The 13742-nt window shown below is 56.7% G+C and overlaps 6 protein-coding genes across 6 annotated transcripts; 3 read left to right on the top strand and 3 right to left on the bottom strand.

Moving 5' to 3' along the window:
- The first annotated feature begins 218 nt into the window (after window positions 1-218).
- On the top strand, window positions 219-1762 carry QBC33DRAFT_229309 (P-loop containing nucleoside triphosphate hydrolase protein). Its single transcript, XM_060422829.1, has 3 exons — window positions 219-379; window positions 452-711; window positions 837-1762. The coding sequence occupies exons 2-3, from the start codon at window positions 511-513 to the stop codon at window positions 1473-1475; spliced, it is 840 nt and encodes a 279-aa protein (XP_060287279.1). The 5' UTR covers window positions 219-379; window positions 452-510; the 3' UTR covers window positions 1476-1762.
- On the bottom strand, window positions 1525-3453 carry QBC33DRAFT_526726 (peptidase family M48-domain-containing protein). The gene is made up of 6 exons (XM_060426915.1): window positions 2745-3453; window positions 2591-2682; window positions 2076-2500; window positions 1793-2016; window positions 1695-1728; window positions 1525-1616 (listed from the first exon to the last, which is right to left on the bottom strand). The coding sequence occupies exons 1-4, from the start codon at window positions 3203-3205 to the stop codon at window positions 1873-1875; spliced, it is 1122 nt and encodes a 373-aa protein (XP_060287280.1). The 5' UTR covers window positions 3206-3453; the 3' UTR covers window positions 1525-1616; window positions 1695-1728; window positions 1793-1872.
- A 325-nt stretch (window positions 3454-3778) lies between these two features.
- QBC33DRAFT_597710 (protein-tyrosine phosphatase-like protein) lies at window positions 3779-4676 on the bottom strand (the record flags this gene model as incomplete). The annotated part of the gene is made up of 2 exons (XM_060431940.1): window positions 4005-4676; window positions 3779-3924 (listed from the first exon to the last, which is right to left on the bottom strand). Exons 1-2 carry the CDS (start codon window positions 4378-4380, stop codon window positions 3779-3781), a joined length of 522 nt encoding a protein of 173 aa, XP_060287281.1. The 5' UTR covers window positions 4381-4676.
- A 2071-nt stretch (window positions 4677-6747) lies between these two features.
- Window positions 6748-9653, top strand: QBC33DRAFT_229438 (uncharacterized protein). Its single transcript, XM_060422830.1, has 3 exons — window positions 6748-7118; window positions 7182-7707; window positions 7791-9653. Exons 1-3 carry the CDS (start codon window positions 6987-6989, stop codon window positions 9569-9571), a joined length of 2439 nt encoding a protein of 812 aa, XP_060287282.1. The 5' UTR covers window positions 6748-6986; the 3' UTR covers window positions 9572-9653.
- Window positions 9654-9870: 217 nt separating this feature from the next.
- On the top strand, window positions 9871-11230 carry QBC33DRAFT_526737 (thioredoxin-like protein). Its single transcript, XM_060426916.1, has 3 exons — window positions 9871-10243; window positions 10342-10687; window positions 10809-11230. The coding sequence occupies exons 1-3, from the start codon at window positions 10217-10219 to the stop codon at window positions 10985-10987; spliced, it is 552 nt and encodes a 183-aa protein (XP_060287283.1). The 5' UTR covers window positions 9871-10216; the 3' UTR covers window positions 10988-11230.
- On the bottom strand, window positions 11154-13514 carry QBC33DRAFT_526740 (putative gamma-glutamyltranspeptidase protein). Its single transcript, XM_060426917.1, has 4 exons — window positions 13143-13514; window positions 13044-13062; window positions 12614-12963; window positions 11154-12531 (listed from the first exon to the last, which is right to left on the bottom strand). Exons 1-4 carry the CDS (start codon window positions 13305-13307, stop codon window positions 11242-11244), a joined length of 1824 nt encoding a protein of 607 aa, XP_060287284.1. The 5' UTR covers window positions 13308-13514; the 3' UTR covers window positions 11154-11241.
- Window positions 13515-13742: the final 228 nt, after the last annotated feature.

Raw genomic sequence — 13742 nt, forward strand, 5'->3', positions numbered from 1 at the left:
AAATGATCACCTTTTAAGGGGGCCTTCTCTCTATTTAGGTTGGATGGTCTGATACAGGGTCAACCATCGGTCGCAATGAGCCGAACCAGAGGAGCCATTCCGGCTGATATTAGCCTGCTGTGGCCCATCTGTGGCCCATCTGTGGCACCCAGTCAAGCGGCTCGTTGGTTCGGAGGGGAACCCCCTTAGAAGAGCTGATATCGCCATTCGCTATTGCTTGAACCCCGGACAAGCATCTGTTACAAGTTGATATTTGCCAGAATCCGTCTACCCGTCAGGAGTCGTATCGACGTCTCCCAGGCATAGCGTCATTGTTAATGCTCTGGCAGATCCTTCGGGTTCGGTCCAAGCCCATATATCCCCATATATCTCAGTTCCGGTCAGCCTCTCTCCCATTTGATCCAATCGATGGGCTCTTGTTCCTAGACCCTTACCCCGATTCCCCGCCTAGCTCTCGATGTCATCGTCACCACCGCCGCCGCCATCTTTCTCTTCATCTCGCTCTTCATCATGGGCTCAGTAATCTTCACCGATGAGGAAGCCCGGTACATCAAGGCCATGCTGGGTTGGCAGGATCCCATCCTCGACAACGAGAGGAGGAGGAGCAAGCTCAACGGCGAAGCCGATGCGAGGATGAAGCAGCCCGTGGGCGAGTTCAGGATCCTCGTCGCCGGCGCAAAGGGGGTCGGAAAGACGTCTATACTGACGAGGGTGAGAGGTCCCTCCCAGATGATCCGCCTGCGCAGCCGCGTGGCGGAAGTGCCGATTTTGCCGATTTTGATTCGTCTTTTATTCCTCTTTGTCCCTCCTCCCCCTTTCTAACGCTAGCTCTGCAGTTCGCCGAGGGAACTTTCCGCGGCGAGGACGAGCCCCCAGACCCGTTCTACGAGCGCGGGTGCCGGCACAGGACCGAGGTTGACGGGCAGCTCTTCGTGATAGACGCTCTCGAGATGCCATCCAAGCACCTTTCTAGCAACCCGATGCTCGAGCAGGCCCTGAACATCACCGAGGGCGCCGTGCTCGTCTACGACGTCGCCGACGCCGGCTCGCTGACCCTCGCCAAGGGCCTGGCCGAGTTCGTCCGCGACACGGTCGGCAGCCGCGAGTACGTGCTGATGCTGGTCGGGAACAAGAGCGACGTCGACGACGAGGACCGCGCCGTCTCGTGGTCCCAGGCCTCCAAGACCGCCGCCGCCCTCAAGCTGACCGGCTCGACCTGCTCCTTCATGGAGGTGTCGGCCAAGACGGGCGAGAACGTCGCGAACCTCTTCCCAGTGCTGGGCAAGGAGGTGCTGAGGCTCAAGTGGCTCGGCCAACAGCGGGTCGAGCAGGACAGGTCGGAAAAGATGTTGAAACAGGGCAGGTTGGAAAAGAAGTCGAGGCAGAACGGGCCGGTGCCACTGAAGCGGAAGATGGGTCTGTGGAAATCCCTGACCACCCCGTTCTTTAGACGACAGGACAAGGCCGCCGCCTGACGTGTGCTTGTGCTTGTGCTTGTGCTTGTTCTTGTTCTTGTGTATTTAATGAATCAGGGTGAGATTTTTAGTTCATATGGAGTTGTATGGTACTAGATAATGTCTTGATGGCTGGTTTCTTCTCCAAAAATTAATTATTTTCTGCCCCTTGCCGTGATCAGTCTAGCACGTACTCAAGGTTATTTCGGCAGCTGTGAACTTTTATCAATCAATGCCTACCTAGGTATCTCATTTGTCACTTCAAAGAGTCCAACTGTTGACAACCTCTACTCAGTAAACATTGCAACTCAACGTATTGTAGAAAGGAACATGCCCACCAGCCTGCCAAAACACTGGCATATCTGAAAGTATTTCATGTATGGTACCCCGAACGCCAAAGCACCACATGGCAGGTGCATCACAGCGCCTGTATCACGATGCCTTTCTCCATCGCCCTCTTGAATAGATCCGCAAATGCGGTAGTGGTCCTGCAATCGCTGGCCTCTCTCTTCTCTATAGCCTTTGGTAGCCATTCTTGGATCTTCTCTATCCTTGTTTGGTTCTGCATTCCTTGGTTTTAGCTTCGGTCGTAGGCTACGTCAGCTGTAGACAAGAACTTACCGACGGGTGTGTGCTCATCCACTCTGGCGGCTGGGCCTGTTGCGCCTTATCCATCCTACCCCAGAAGCTCGCCGCCTCCTTCGGATCGTAGCAAGCCTCGGCCATCATCATGACGCCAATATAGTCTGCCTCAGACTCCTGCAGGCGGCTCATCGGCTTGCCGAAGGCGATGTCCATCATGGCGCCGCCGAACAGATGTATGGCAAACGGTGCGGCACCAATGGCCCCGAAGAGAATTATTAGGCTGTACATAAGCACATTGACCCCGATGGATTGGGATAGGCGCTCGCCGACGTGGTCGGCGACGTTATGGGCGATCTCGTGGCCAAGGACCGCCGCCAGACCGCTGTCGTTGCGGACGAGGGGTAGTATGCCACTGTAGACGAAGACCTTGCCCCCCGGCAAGACGAAGGCGTTGGCCGTATCTGGGAAGCGGGGAGGGAGAGCGTCTAGTTAGCGAACAAGACTGCTGGCAATGTGTGTTCCAAAGGGCCAGCCCAGCCCAGGCTACTTACGAGGGTCCTCGATGACAAAGACCTCCCAAGTCTCGTCTGCCATACCGCTGAAGGGGATCAGCTTGTCCATGACCCGCTTGACCATCCTTGTCCTAGACGTGACCAAGGTAGCGTCAGCCCCCGCCTCCGAGCCCAATCTTCTTATATGACCTACCTCGGATCCCAATCCGGTAGTATCCTCCCGCCATTCCTCTCTAGGTCGTACAGGACCATCTTGGCCTGCGACTCGCCGACCTCGCGCACGCTCTCGGCGCTGTAGCAGTTGAACCTCGTCCGGCCGCTGACCGGCACCGTCTCCAGGTTGCTGAAGTAGAAGATGCACGCGGCCACGACGGCCGCCACTATTATGGTGTGCGTGCTCGGGCTGCGCACGATGCGCCGCAGCTGCCCGTTGGAGAAGAGCGGCCGCGCATTGCGGAACCGCGGGTCCTCAGTGTAGAGCCTGCGGCCGCCGAGGAGCGGGAGGAGGACGAACGGCGCGCCGGGCCGCCGAGAGTTCGGTCGGAGCTTCGAGAAGAAGACGGATTCGGCGGAGATGATCGGCGACGGCGCTCGGAATGGGAGGCGGCCGAACGCCGATTGCCGGGCTAAGACGAGGAGCCGACGGGATAGCATCGCAGCAGAAAGGGCGCGAGATGGGCGGGCAGGCAGCTCCCCTAATGGACCATGCCTATCCTATTCTAACTGCTCTGGAGATGCGCCTTATAGGCGTCATCAATTCATCTGGGCACAGCTGCAGCGGAAGGATTTGTTGGTCTCGGAAGACACGGGGTCAATCAAGGGTTGAAGCTGTTGTCGCTGAGCTCCGGCACAAAGTGGGGTCCCGCCTTGGCACCTGGCATCCCACTTTCGACGCAGGTACGCCATCTCAAACCCACCACTTGGAACCAAAATGAAGATGCCGGGAACTAAGAATAAGATCAACCCAGAACGGGTTCGTCTCGGAAGATGAACCGGAGCAAGAAGACCATTGCTTGTGAAACCGCATGCAACATATCACGCATCAAAAAGGCCAACACAAGAGCTAACTTTCGCGGAGAAATGGCGCTTTTGAGTGCTACAGCTGGCCTACATTAGTGTCACTTACATCCGATCAACTGGTACCTCACACGACTGTATTCATCAAAAGCCCCCAAACCATTGCTCGCAAGGTTCCCCAAAAACCGGTGAAAGATGCAAAAATAGCTATTAGAAGTCCGGAAAGGTGGGCTCATCCCCGGTCAGGCCTTTTCCTCTTAATCTCTCGGCCCTCCTAGCGAGATAGGCCGCGTAGGGCCCCTTCGGAGTCTTCTTGTCAGGGTCGGCCCGTATCCCGTGCTCGACCTCGGCCCATACTGCGAGTTGTTCCATGAAATTTGAGTTGGGTTTAACCTTGCGACTCCTCCTGACCGCGGCCAAAGTAGCATCCAGGGACTGGCGGTGCCTTGCCTCCACATGAGATAGGCTACGGCGACCATGGCGGAGCGCGAGACTCCAAACGCGCAGTGGACGAGGACGTTGCCGTGCTCGCCAGGGCATTGGCGATTGTCGTCTATGAAGTCGCAAATGTCGGCAAGGTTGACGAGGAGGTCCTGTGTCGAGGTGTCCAAACATGGGACGAACAAGTGGCGGTCTTCGGGCACAAGCTTTCTATTCTGCGGACTGCTCCAGGCCGCCGACTTTGCGTCCGATAGCGAGACCATGGCCGTTATCTTGTTCTCGGTGAGGGTAGATATGCCGTAAGAACTGCCCTGTGTCGGTACTGCGGTGGTAATGATATCCCCATGGAATGAATACCAGCCCCTTGTCATGCGTAGTGCCTTCGTGGTCTTACTGCTTCAATTCGAAAGAACCCCTTGCCTACTCGCTGCCAGAAGAGACGGATCTAGACGACTGCACCCCATCGTAGCCCATCGCAGCTTCTGTGCAGGCTTCCTCAGACGCTAATCAGCTTTCATCACCGATCTCTTCGGGCTGTTAGATATTTAGAGTACTGGGCCAAGCTTCTGCAGCACGTAGGGGACCCTTCGTCAATATCTCCGATGCAGCTCTTCGCGTACTCGAGCAATTTACCACAATGCCTAGCCTCACGGACGTCGAGCGGGTCGCCTTTTGTCGAGCAACTGTCAATAAAGTTGCAGCAACCTAATCTTCGTCCTCGCATCTAGCTCTGGTTTGAAGCCATACTCCTGGGCAGCTGCCTTGACTTCGGGAAAGCCGTTCAAGGGCATATTGTCCTCTAAGGCTGGCTGGTGTCTAAGCATCCATACTAACGGGCGTAGTCAATCCCCTAAGAACGAGAGACATTATAGTAGGTGAGGATAATCCCTAACCTTCGGGTCCCCATCTAGCTCATCGCCCAAGCCATACTTTTGTCGAAGAGCTTGTTAAACTGTGGTTCTGCTAGGCCGGCGTAATAATCAAGTAGATTGAGATTGGAAGATAGAAAACAGGGAATAGTAATGGCCCACTGGTCTCCCGGGAAATCAAAGAGCTAGGCGTGGTGCTATACCATATATTAGAAGTCATACTGGTCTGGAACGAAGACGCGAAAAATATCGTTTGAACTGGTCAGAATAGTCAGTACGCACGGGCCACCCCCTTTTACCCCTTTTCACAAGATCACCACGGCTCCCCAGCAAACGGCACCGTACTCAGCCGACCGAAATATGAATGATTAGGTAGGTCTATATCTTGTCTGTGAGACAGTTACAAAAGTATGAGCTGCCCAGGTACCTATTGAACGTACCTCCCCTCTGACAGGCAGCTTGGGCTGGCCAAATCCATGGAAGGCTCCTCTGTTGGCCTCATACTTGAAATCTGCCATCAACTTCCTGTCAAGCATGAGTCCCAGGGACAATATATTCCTTGCCTCAACCACGCCGAGGGGTTTGTAGACTCTCTCCTGCGGAACTACCATAATAATGCGCTCCCGCTACCGCTCCACGTGAAGCCCTCGATCGACCTGAGCTGGTCCTGGTATCTGCTACTGCTTTAGACAGAGAGGGGTTCACTGGACTGTTACGAGGCTTGAAAGGCAAAATCTAGGCGACATTTCTGTGGGCGTAAGTAGAGTGCAACACAAGCATTTGATATTCCATCGTCACTATATATAAAAAATATACGCCATGAATGTCGAACTCGGATAGCCAGATGTGTTGGCAGGAGAGGTAACGAAATACATGAAAGGCCACTCTCTGGACCGATCCTGGTCTTGATCTAATTATTATTTGTCACTACCTACGCAGTACGCAGAATCCGTACTACTGCGTATAAGTACACTCCCTAGTTGGCTGGTGGGGCACTCAATGCAGGTGACTGACAGGCAGATCGACTGTTGGCCTTTTCCAAAGACAGGTTGAACTGGTCGGTCGTCTCTTAAGGCTGAGTGCGAGTGACAACCTTTGCAAAGCCCCGTGCTGAGTCGATATCCTCTTATCCCAAGTTGGAGATGATCTGGATGATCTTGTGGACAACACGTGGAGAAGAGGGACACCTAGCGCATGGGCCTCTGGGCCTCTTGGCAAGGGTCATTTTGGGCAGCTTGGCAGCCAGGCAGCTCAGCAGGAAGAAATTAGAGCAATTAGTTGACAGAGGACACCCGGAAACGGGCCAATCGAAAATTTCGGCAGTACGACTTTTGCTCTTGTTGGTGGTAGAATCTGCAGGAACACCTTCCGGGTCAGGGGGTTGTGGATGGCCGCCTAGCCCGAACCAGCCTAACCCCAGGGCTGACTACGGATGGCACGGCCCAATAATCTTCTCCGGCAAACCAACCAACTAACGAAGGGTCCTACGCCATAAGTCAGGGGGTGGCTTTCTTCCGTTATGCCAGGAACCAACAGGGCAACAGGGCATCGGCACGCCGAGCAGAGCCAGCCTTCGAAAACAAAGTCGTGGAGCTGGCCACAATGTTGTGAACATGGCAGGCAGGTCATCTAATATATGCACTACTGCGGCGTTTGGGTTGGCCGCCTGGGATGGTCGCTAACGCGGCCACCTCATTCGGTTCCCGGGTCGAGATGCATCCTTCCCCCGTCCTAAAATACCTCTCACCCCTAGCAAGCGCCCACTAGTGTCCTGTTTATTGACGACAAGGTAGCAATTAGCATCCTTCCTGGGCAGCCATGCCCATGACCCTTGTCCAGGTTGTTCTGTGAGGAAATGATGCCCACCCCATGCAGCATGCAGCCCCATGAGGCTCGAGCCCATCGTGAGCCATCGTGATGGATGTCGCGTTTAAAACCCTGGGGCGCCGCCTCACTTTCCTGTCTGGCCTTCCCACGCCAAGCACCTGTTTGCTAGCCGTCCAGCAACACCAGAGCATCGTTGTCTTGCTCGTCCCGTGACGTATCGCACGTCAAGTCACTCGTTTTTTTCTTCTTCTCCGTCATTCATTATCGCGTAATATATAGACATGGCACCTTCGTTGTTCAAGTTGGGTGCGGCCGCACTGGCTTACACCACTGGCGTTTCCGCAGCTCAGGCATATCTACTCTCCGAGTCGTATAGCCCCAGCAACTTCTTCGACAAGTTCAACTTCTTCGAGGTGAGCTCCGCCGGGTATGGCATCACGGACATCCTTTGTTGGGGGCTAACTTGTTTCCCGTAGAGCAAATATGGTACCGGCAACTACAACGATGTTGACCCGACCAGTGGCTACGTCCAATATCGAAACAGGGCGGATGCTCAGAGGATGGGTATGATCGCGACTCAGGGGTCTGAAGTCTATATCGGTGTCGACAATACCACCATCACCAACCCCAATGACAAGGGCCGGAGTAGCGTCAGAATTGAGAGCAAATCCAAGTACAACCATGGCCTGTTCATCGCCAAGTTCTCCCATCTGCCCAAGCCCGTCTGCGGTACCTGGCCTGCTTTCTGGATGTACGGCGATGACTGGCCGAGTAATGGCGAGATCGACATCTACGAGAACTGGAACGACGCTACCGTCAACTCCATGGCCTTCCACACCGATGCCGCCTCCAAAGTTGGGAGCTGCACGCTGAACCAGGCCGATTTCAGCAGCCCACTCGTTTCTAAGAACTGCGACATCAACGCGCCCGGCCAGTCGTCGAACCAGGGATGTTCTGCCAACGAGGCTGGGGGCCAGTGGGGAAATTCGAAGGGCGGTGTCTGTAAGTTGCTCGCATCCTCATCTCGGCCATGTCATCTCCGTCGTGTGCAAAGTCATAGGCACTCTTGCTGACTTGTCCAACAGATGCCACCGAATGGACTGAGGAGGCTATCAGCATCTGGAGCTGGTCGTCAGCACAGGCGCCATCCGACCTTGAGAAGAATCCTGACCCATCCAAGTGGGGTAAACCTCACTTCAAGGTCAGCAACAAGAACTGCAACATCAAGAAGGTATTCGCGAAGCAGAGCCTTGTCCTCAACATCGATTTCTGCGGCGTGGCCGGCGACCCATATTTCTGGTCTCACTGTGCTACGAAGAGCGCGCCGACCTGCGCGGATTTCGTCGCCAACAATCCCCATGCCTTCAATGACGTGAACTTCAAGATCAACTACATCAATGTCTTCCAGATGGGAACCGTTGTGACAACCACTTCGAAGCCGACCACCACCTCGAAGCCAACCACCACCTCAAAGCCAACCACCACCTCAAAGCCGACTACCACTTCAAAGCCAACCACCACGTCGAAGCCAACCACCACTTCGAAGCCAACTACCACTTCAAAGCCAACCACCACTTCGAAGCCAACGACAACCTCGAAGCCAACCACCACTTCGAAGCCAACGACAACCTCGAAGCCGACCACCACTTCAAAGCCAACCACCACCTCGAAGCCGACCACCACTTCAAAGCCAACCACCACCTCAAAGCCAACCACCACCTCGAAGCCGACCACCACTTCAAAGCCGACCACCACCTCGAAGCCGACCACCACTTCAAAGCCAACCACCACGTCGAAGCCAACCACCACTTCGAAGCCAACTACCACTTCAAAGCCAACCACCACTTCGAAGCCAACGACAACCTCGAAGCCGACCACCACTTCGAAGCCAACCACCACTTCGAAGCCGACCACCACTTCAAAGCCAACCACCACTTCGAAGCCGACAACGACGACCTCGAAGCCCACGACCTCATCAAAGACGACCACCACTAGCAAGTCCAGCGTCAAACTGCCCATCTTGGCAGATGCCACTCGGGGTGCTTCGGGGTCTACTCCATCGGAGGATGCCTCCCCAGCCAAGGATGCCCCTTCGTCATCGGAGACTGAATGTGAAGATTCTGCCACTGAGACGTCTTCACCCGAGGATTCCATCTACCCAACTGAGGCTCCAGTCACGACTTTATCAGAGTACCTAACCACGTCCACCATCTACTCAACGACCACCTACATCGTGGACTCGTGCCCACCAGAGGTTACCGACTGCCCATGGAGCCCAGAGAAGCCAGATGTGGTAACTCGGACTTACGCCGTCGGCACAACCGTCTGCGCCGTCACCGCGACAGAAACCGAGACGGCGAGCCCATCCGTGTATCTCCCTGCCGGCTGGACCACGTCGACCGTCTACACAACAGCCACGTACACCATCACGAGCTGCAAGTCGGAAGTGACCGACTGCCCGGCCAAGATCAGCCAGGTGACAACCGAAGTCGTCCCGGCCTACACAACTGTCTGCCCCATCGGCGGTGGCAGTGATACCTCCGTGACGACAGTCTACTCGACCGTCCAAAAGACTACGACCAAACACCTGCCCAAGCCGACGTCCTCGGCGATCGAGCCCTACATCCCCTCGTCCGTCGTCGTCATCGAGAAGACCGCCACCGTGGTCCCGCAGCCCAGCGCCACGCCCAGCGGCTACAACAACGGCACCGTCTCCTACCCGCCCGCGCCTCAGGGCACTGAGGTGACTCTTCCGGGCGGGTGCACCGGCGCCGACTGCGGCCCCGTCATCGTCAGCGGCGGAGTCAAGGCCGGTGTCAGCTTTGGGCTCGTCGCCCTCGGCGCGGTCCTTGGTTTGGTTCTGTAGGAGGGCTTTTTTAATTTTTAACAAACCTCAAGTGGCGGAACAGATCAGCTTGGTGTTATACTTCTCACATAGATGGAAATCTTTTTTAGTTCCTGTGAATATTAGACCAGCTAAACTCCTTCATATGAGTATGAACTCCATGCTTGCAATAGGCGTGGCCGTGTGAGCTTCCAGGCATGCCCAGATTGCAAGTTTCGCGTTCATCGCAGACCCCTTAGCCATGACTTTTCGCATTTCCCACAAACCTGAGTGCCTTGTTGTGGTATTTCTACTTGGCAGTAGATGACATCTTAGAACACCGACTGGCACAATTGCCACATGGCGAGTACCATGAAGTCGTATAGCGATATGACAACAAAAAGGAACACCTTATACTGTCAATTTCGTGTTTGTGTTGACAAACAAACGGATTTCACTGCTACGTACAGCACACGCCTCTGGACCCACCTTAGAGTCTCCCACCAACTTGTGAATCAATCCCCTCCACCTTACTGGTCAGAGCGGGTTAGGGTCCGCAGTGTAGGCGAAGGTCGTGCGAGTTAGTTACATCATTCCTCTTGAAGCCGTTGATTAAAAATCTCGAAAAAGGGCTCCCTAGCCACGTTCACAACCACCATTTGTCTGCAAAGCCAAACACCGCCCGACATGTTTTCAGGGTCGCTGCTCTCGAGGGTACGTCCAGTCCACAACCCTCCCCATCCCCACGCCTTACCCCCGTTTCCGCCCGCGAGCAACAGGTAGCTAACTCCCAATGTTCGCCCCCCGACCAGAACCTCCTCCTCCGCCAGCTCCCGTCCGCGGCCTCAGCCGCCTCCCCAGCCCTCCGAACCGCCCGACCGGCGCCTCCGAGCCTGATATCCGCGGCGACGGCCCAGCTCCGCCAGTGGCAGCAGCAGCAGTTCCAACAGCAACAGCGGCGGTTCCTGTCGGACCAGACGCGGCGGGCGATCGACCAGGCCGTGGGCTCGGCGCCGGTGGTGCTGTTCATGAAGGGCACGCCCGAGACGCCGCAGTGCGGCTTCTCGCGCGCCAGCGTCCAGATCCTCGGCCTGCAGGGCGTCGACCCGGCAAAGTTTGCGGCGTTCAACGTCCTCGAGGACGCGGACCTGCGGTCGGGTAGGTGCCTCCCTCTCTTCTTCTCCGTCTTTAACGCCGTCTGCGTCCCTTCTTGTAGGGGGTGTGGACTAGGTTATTTTTGGGGGATGTGTGGCTCTAACGAGAATGCGCGAGTCTACAGGTATCAAGGAGTACTCCGACTGGCCCACGATTCCACAGCTGTACATTAACAAGGAGTTCGTCGGCGGATGCGACATCCTCGTCTCGATGCACCAGAACGGCGAGCTGGCCAAGCTGCTCGAGGAGAAGAAGGTCCTGGCCGCTGCGGAGGCAAGCGAGTCAGAGCCGGCGAAGGAATGAGCCCACAATGATCGGGGTTGCTAGAGGGAAGAGAGGAAGAGAAGACGAAAACCGGACCCGGGTGTACGACTGACGCATGCCTTTGTATATTATAATACCTCCCCTATCTGGACATGCGCAAGCATGATGGCACTGAAAGCAGGCTGAATATAGACTGGATTTCAATCTCGATGTTTATGTTATTATATGTAAATGTGTATACGAGAGTATCATGACGTTCCTAATACAAGCCGCTGAAGACCCTCCCACGACTGCTAAGCAGGATACGCAGCGCCGTCCCCTCTAAAGTCGCTACCAGCCGACCACAGCCCGGCCCCCTTGTCGACCGAGTCAACGGCATAGCGGATGATCTGGCCGCGCCCGAACAGGTCCCTGCGCATACCGGTGACGACGCCGACCCTGTGGCCCAGCCTGCGCAGGCCCTCGACCGTCTCCTCGGGCATGCCGTCCTCGACGTAGACGGTCAGGTCGAAGACGTCGCCCTCGTCGGGCATCCCCGCGCCGATGCACACGCGCGGCGCGTCCAGCGCCTGCTGCGGGTTCAGCCCGCCCACCAGCTGGCCCAGCAGCACCTGCACCTGGCCCTGCGGCTGCATGAACCCGCCCATGACGCCGAACACGGAGTGCAGCGACCCGTCCGGCAGGTTGGTCACCAGGCCCGGGATGATGGTGTGGTAGGGCCGCTTGCGGGGCGCCAGCGCGTTGGGGTGCCCGGCGTCCAGGCTGAAGTTCGCGGCTCGGTTCTGCAGCGTGAAGCCGCACCCCCTGGGGATGATGCAGGTGCCGAAGCCGCCATAGTTGGAGTTGATGAAGGACACGGCGTTGCCCTGGGCGTCCGAGCACGCAAAGTAGACCGTGTCGCTGCTGCCGAGCGCGGGGGACCGGCGGTGCGGGTCGCCGTGCTGCAGCACGCCCGACGCGCGGCCCGGGTCGAAGAGCTGGGCCCGCTCGGCGAGGTAGGCCTGCGAGACGAGCTCGGCCGTCGGGACCTTGACGACGTTGGGGTCTGTCACGAACCAGCTCGCGTCGGCGAAGGCGATGCGCAGCGCCTCAAGGATGGCGTGCAGGTAGGGCGCCGTGTTGTGGTCCTGCGGCCCAAAGGTGGGGATCTTACCCTGCGACTCGAGCTCCTGGACGATGCCCAGCGCCATCAAGGCGACGATCCCCTGCCCGTTGGGCGGGTGCTCCCACAGCTCGACGCCGTCGGCCCCGTCGGGACCCCCAGCCGCGTTCTGGCCCCGGAACTTCAGGGAGATGGGCTCGACGGGCTCGCTGCCGACCTCCAGGTGGTTCTTGAGGTCGTCCAGCTCGAGATGCCCGCCGAGGTCTTGGACAACCCTCACCAGCTCCTCGGCTATTCTGCCCGTGTAGAAGCCTTTCTTACCTTCCTTTGCGAGCGTACGGAACGTGTTCGCCAGCGCCGGGAGCTTCATGATATCACCTGCGCGGGGCGCTCTCACTCCGCCCTCGCCCGCGGGGTCTGCCTTGAGCATCTCCGCGAAGTTGGGAGATGCCGAGCGCATCAGTCTTTCTGTTCGACCCCACTACCCGCTGGTTGTCAGTCTCTTCCTCGCCCTCCTGCTTCCAGAGCACACGCTTTGTCTGGGAGATTGAGGGTATTCTTACATAGTAGGCTGTCAACTCAGAGACAGGAAACCCTTTCTCGCCCAGCTCGATTGCCGGAGCCAGGATTTGCTCCATGGAGAGCTTCCCGCTGCCGAATCGCTCGATGGTGTCAACCCAGCCGGCAGCCGCGCCGGGGACCGTCACTGCATGGACACTGGTCATGGGAATCTTGCCCACTGAGCCGTCCGGAATCTGGAGACTCTTCCTGACCGCCTCAAGGGTGCACTTGCCCCCGGCCCGGCCAGAGCCGTTCATGGCTGAAACCTTGCCGGTCGAGGCGTCGTAATACAAACAGAACATATCTCCGCCGATACCGGTGGAGCACGGCTCGGTCATGTTCATGCCGGCCGCTGCGAAGAGATGTTAGTAGGCAACTTTCAACCCTCATCTCCGCGAACTGTCATCGACAAAATAACGGAGTTCATCATACCCACAGCCACGGCGGCGTCCTGGTCCCAGTGTTAGCAAGGAAGCTACGTTGACCAGCGGGGAGCGGGGGTAAAGTAGGTAAGGTAGGTAAGTAGCTTACAGCCGCGTTGCCCCCCGCATTGAGGATGTCGATTCCGCACTTCGCCGCCAGAGGCTGCGTGCAGGAGACGATACCTTTCGTGCTGTGAACGACGCTTCTCGAGCCGGGCCATTTCACGCCAGGGGCCGACGGCGGGGGGAACACAGAGGCAGTTGTCAGGGGCATGTTTGCAGCGCAAGCTTGGATATTCCGTGGTTATACAAAATCTCTAGGAAGAGCGAAGGACCTGTAACTTCAGAAGACAACCAATAACCGAAATTCCCAGGCAGGAGGATATAACCTATATAGGTGCTTCCTTACTTACATACACATACCTACCTAACCTTAGGGTCAGTCATATGTAGGCAGTACCCGACAATGCCCCGCCCGAGGTCTCAAGCAAGAAGTGGAGGCGCTTTCAAACCTTCTCCATTCGGGTTGCCAAGACTCAGGTCTGGCAACCAAGTGACACATGAATACCGGCTTTCCTCCGGCTTTCCTCCGGACGTAGGGGCGCTAGGGTGCAGATCTACGCGGTTGAACATGCTCCATCCTTCACGAACAGAGGGGGAAATGGCCACTACAACCAAAATGATCACGTAAAGTGTGGTTCACCACTTC

Source organism: Phialemonium atrogriseum (assembly GCF_030411735.1).
Source record: "Phialemonium atrogriseum strain 8032-3 unplaced genomic scaffold QBC33scaffold_3, whole genome shotgun sequence".
NCBI classification, from domain to species: domain Eukaryota; kingdom Fungi; phylum Ascomycota; class Sordariomycetes; order Cephalothecales; family Cephalothecaceae; genus Phialemonium; species Phialemonium atrogriseum.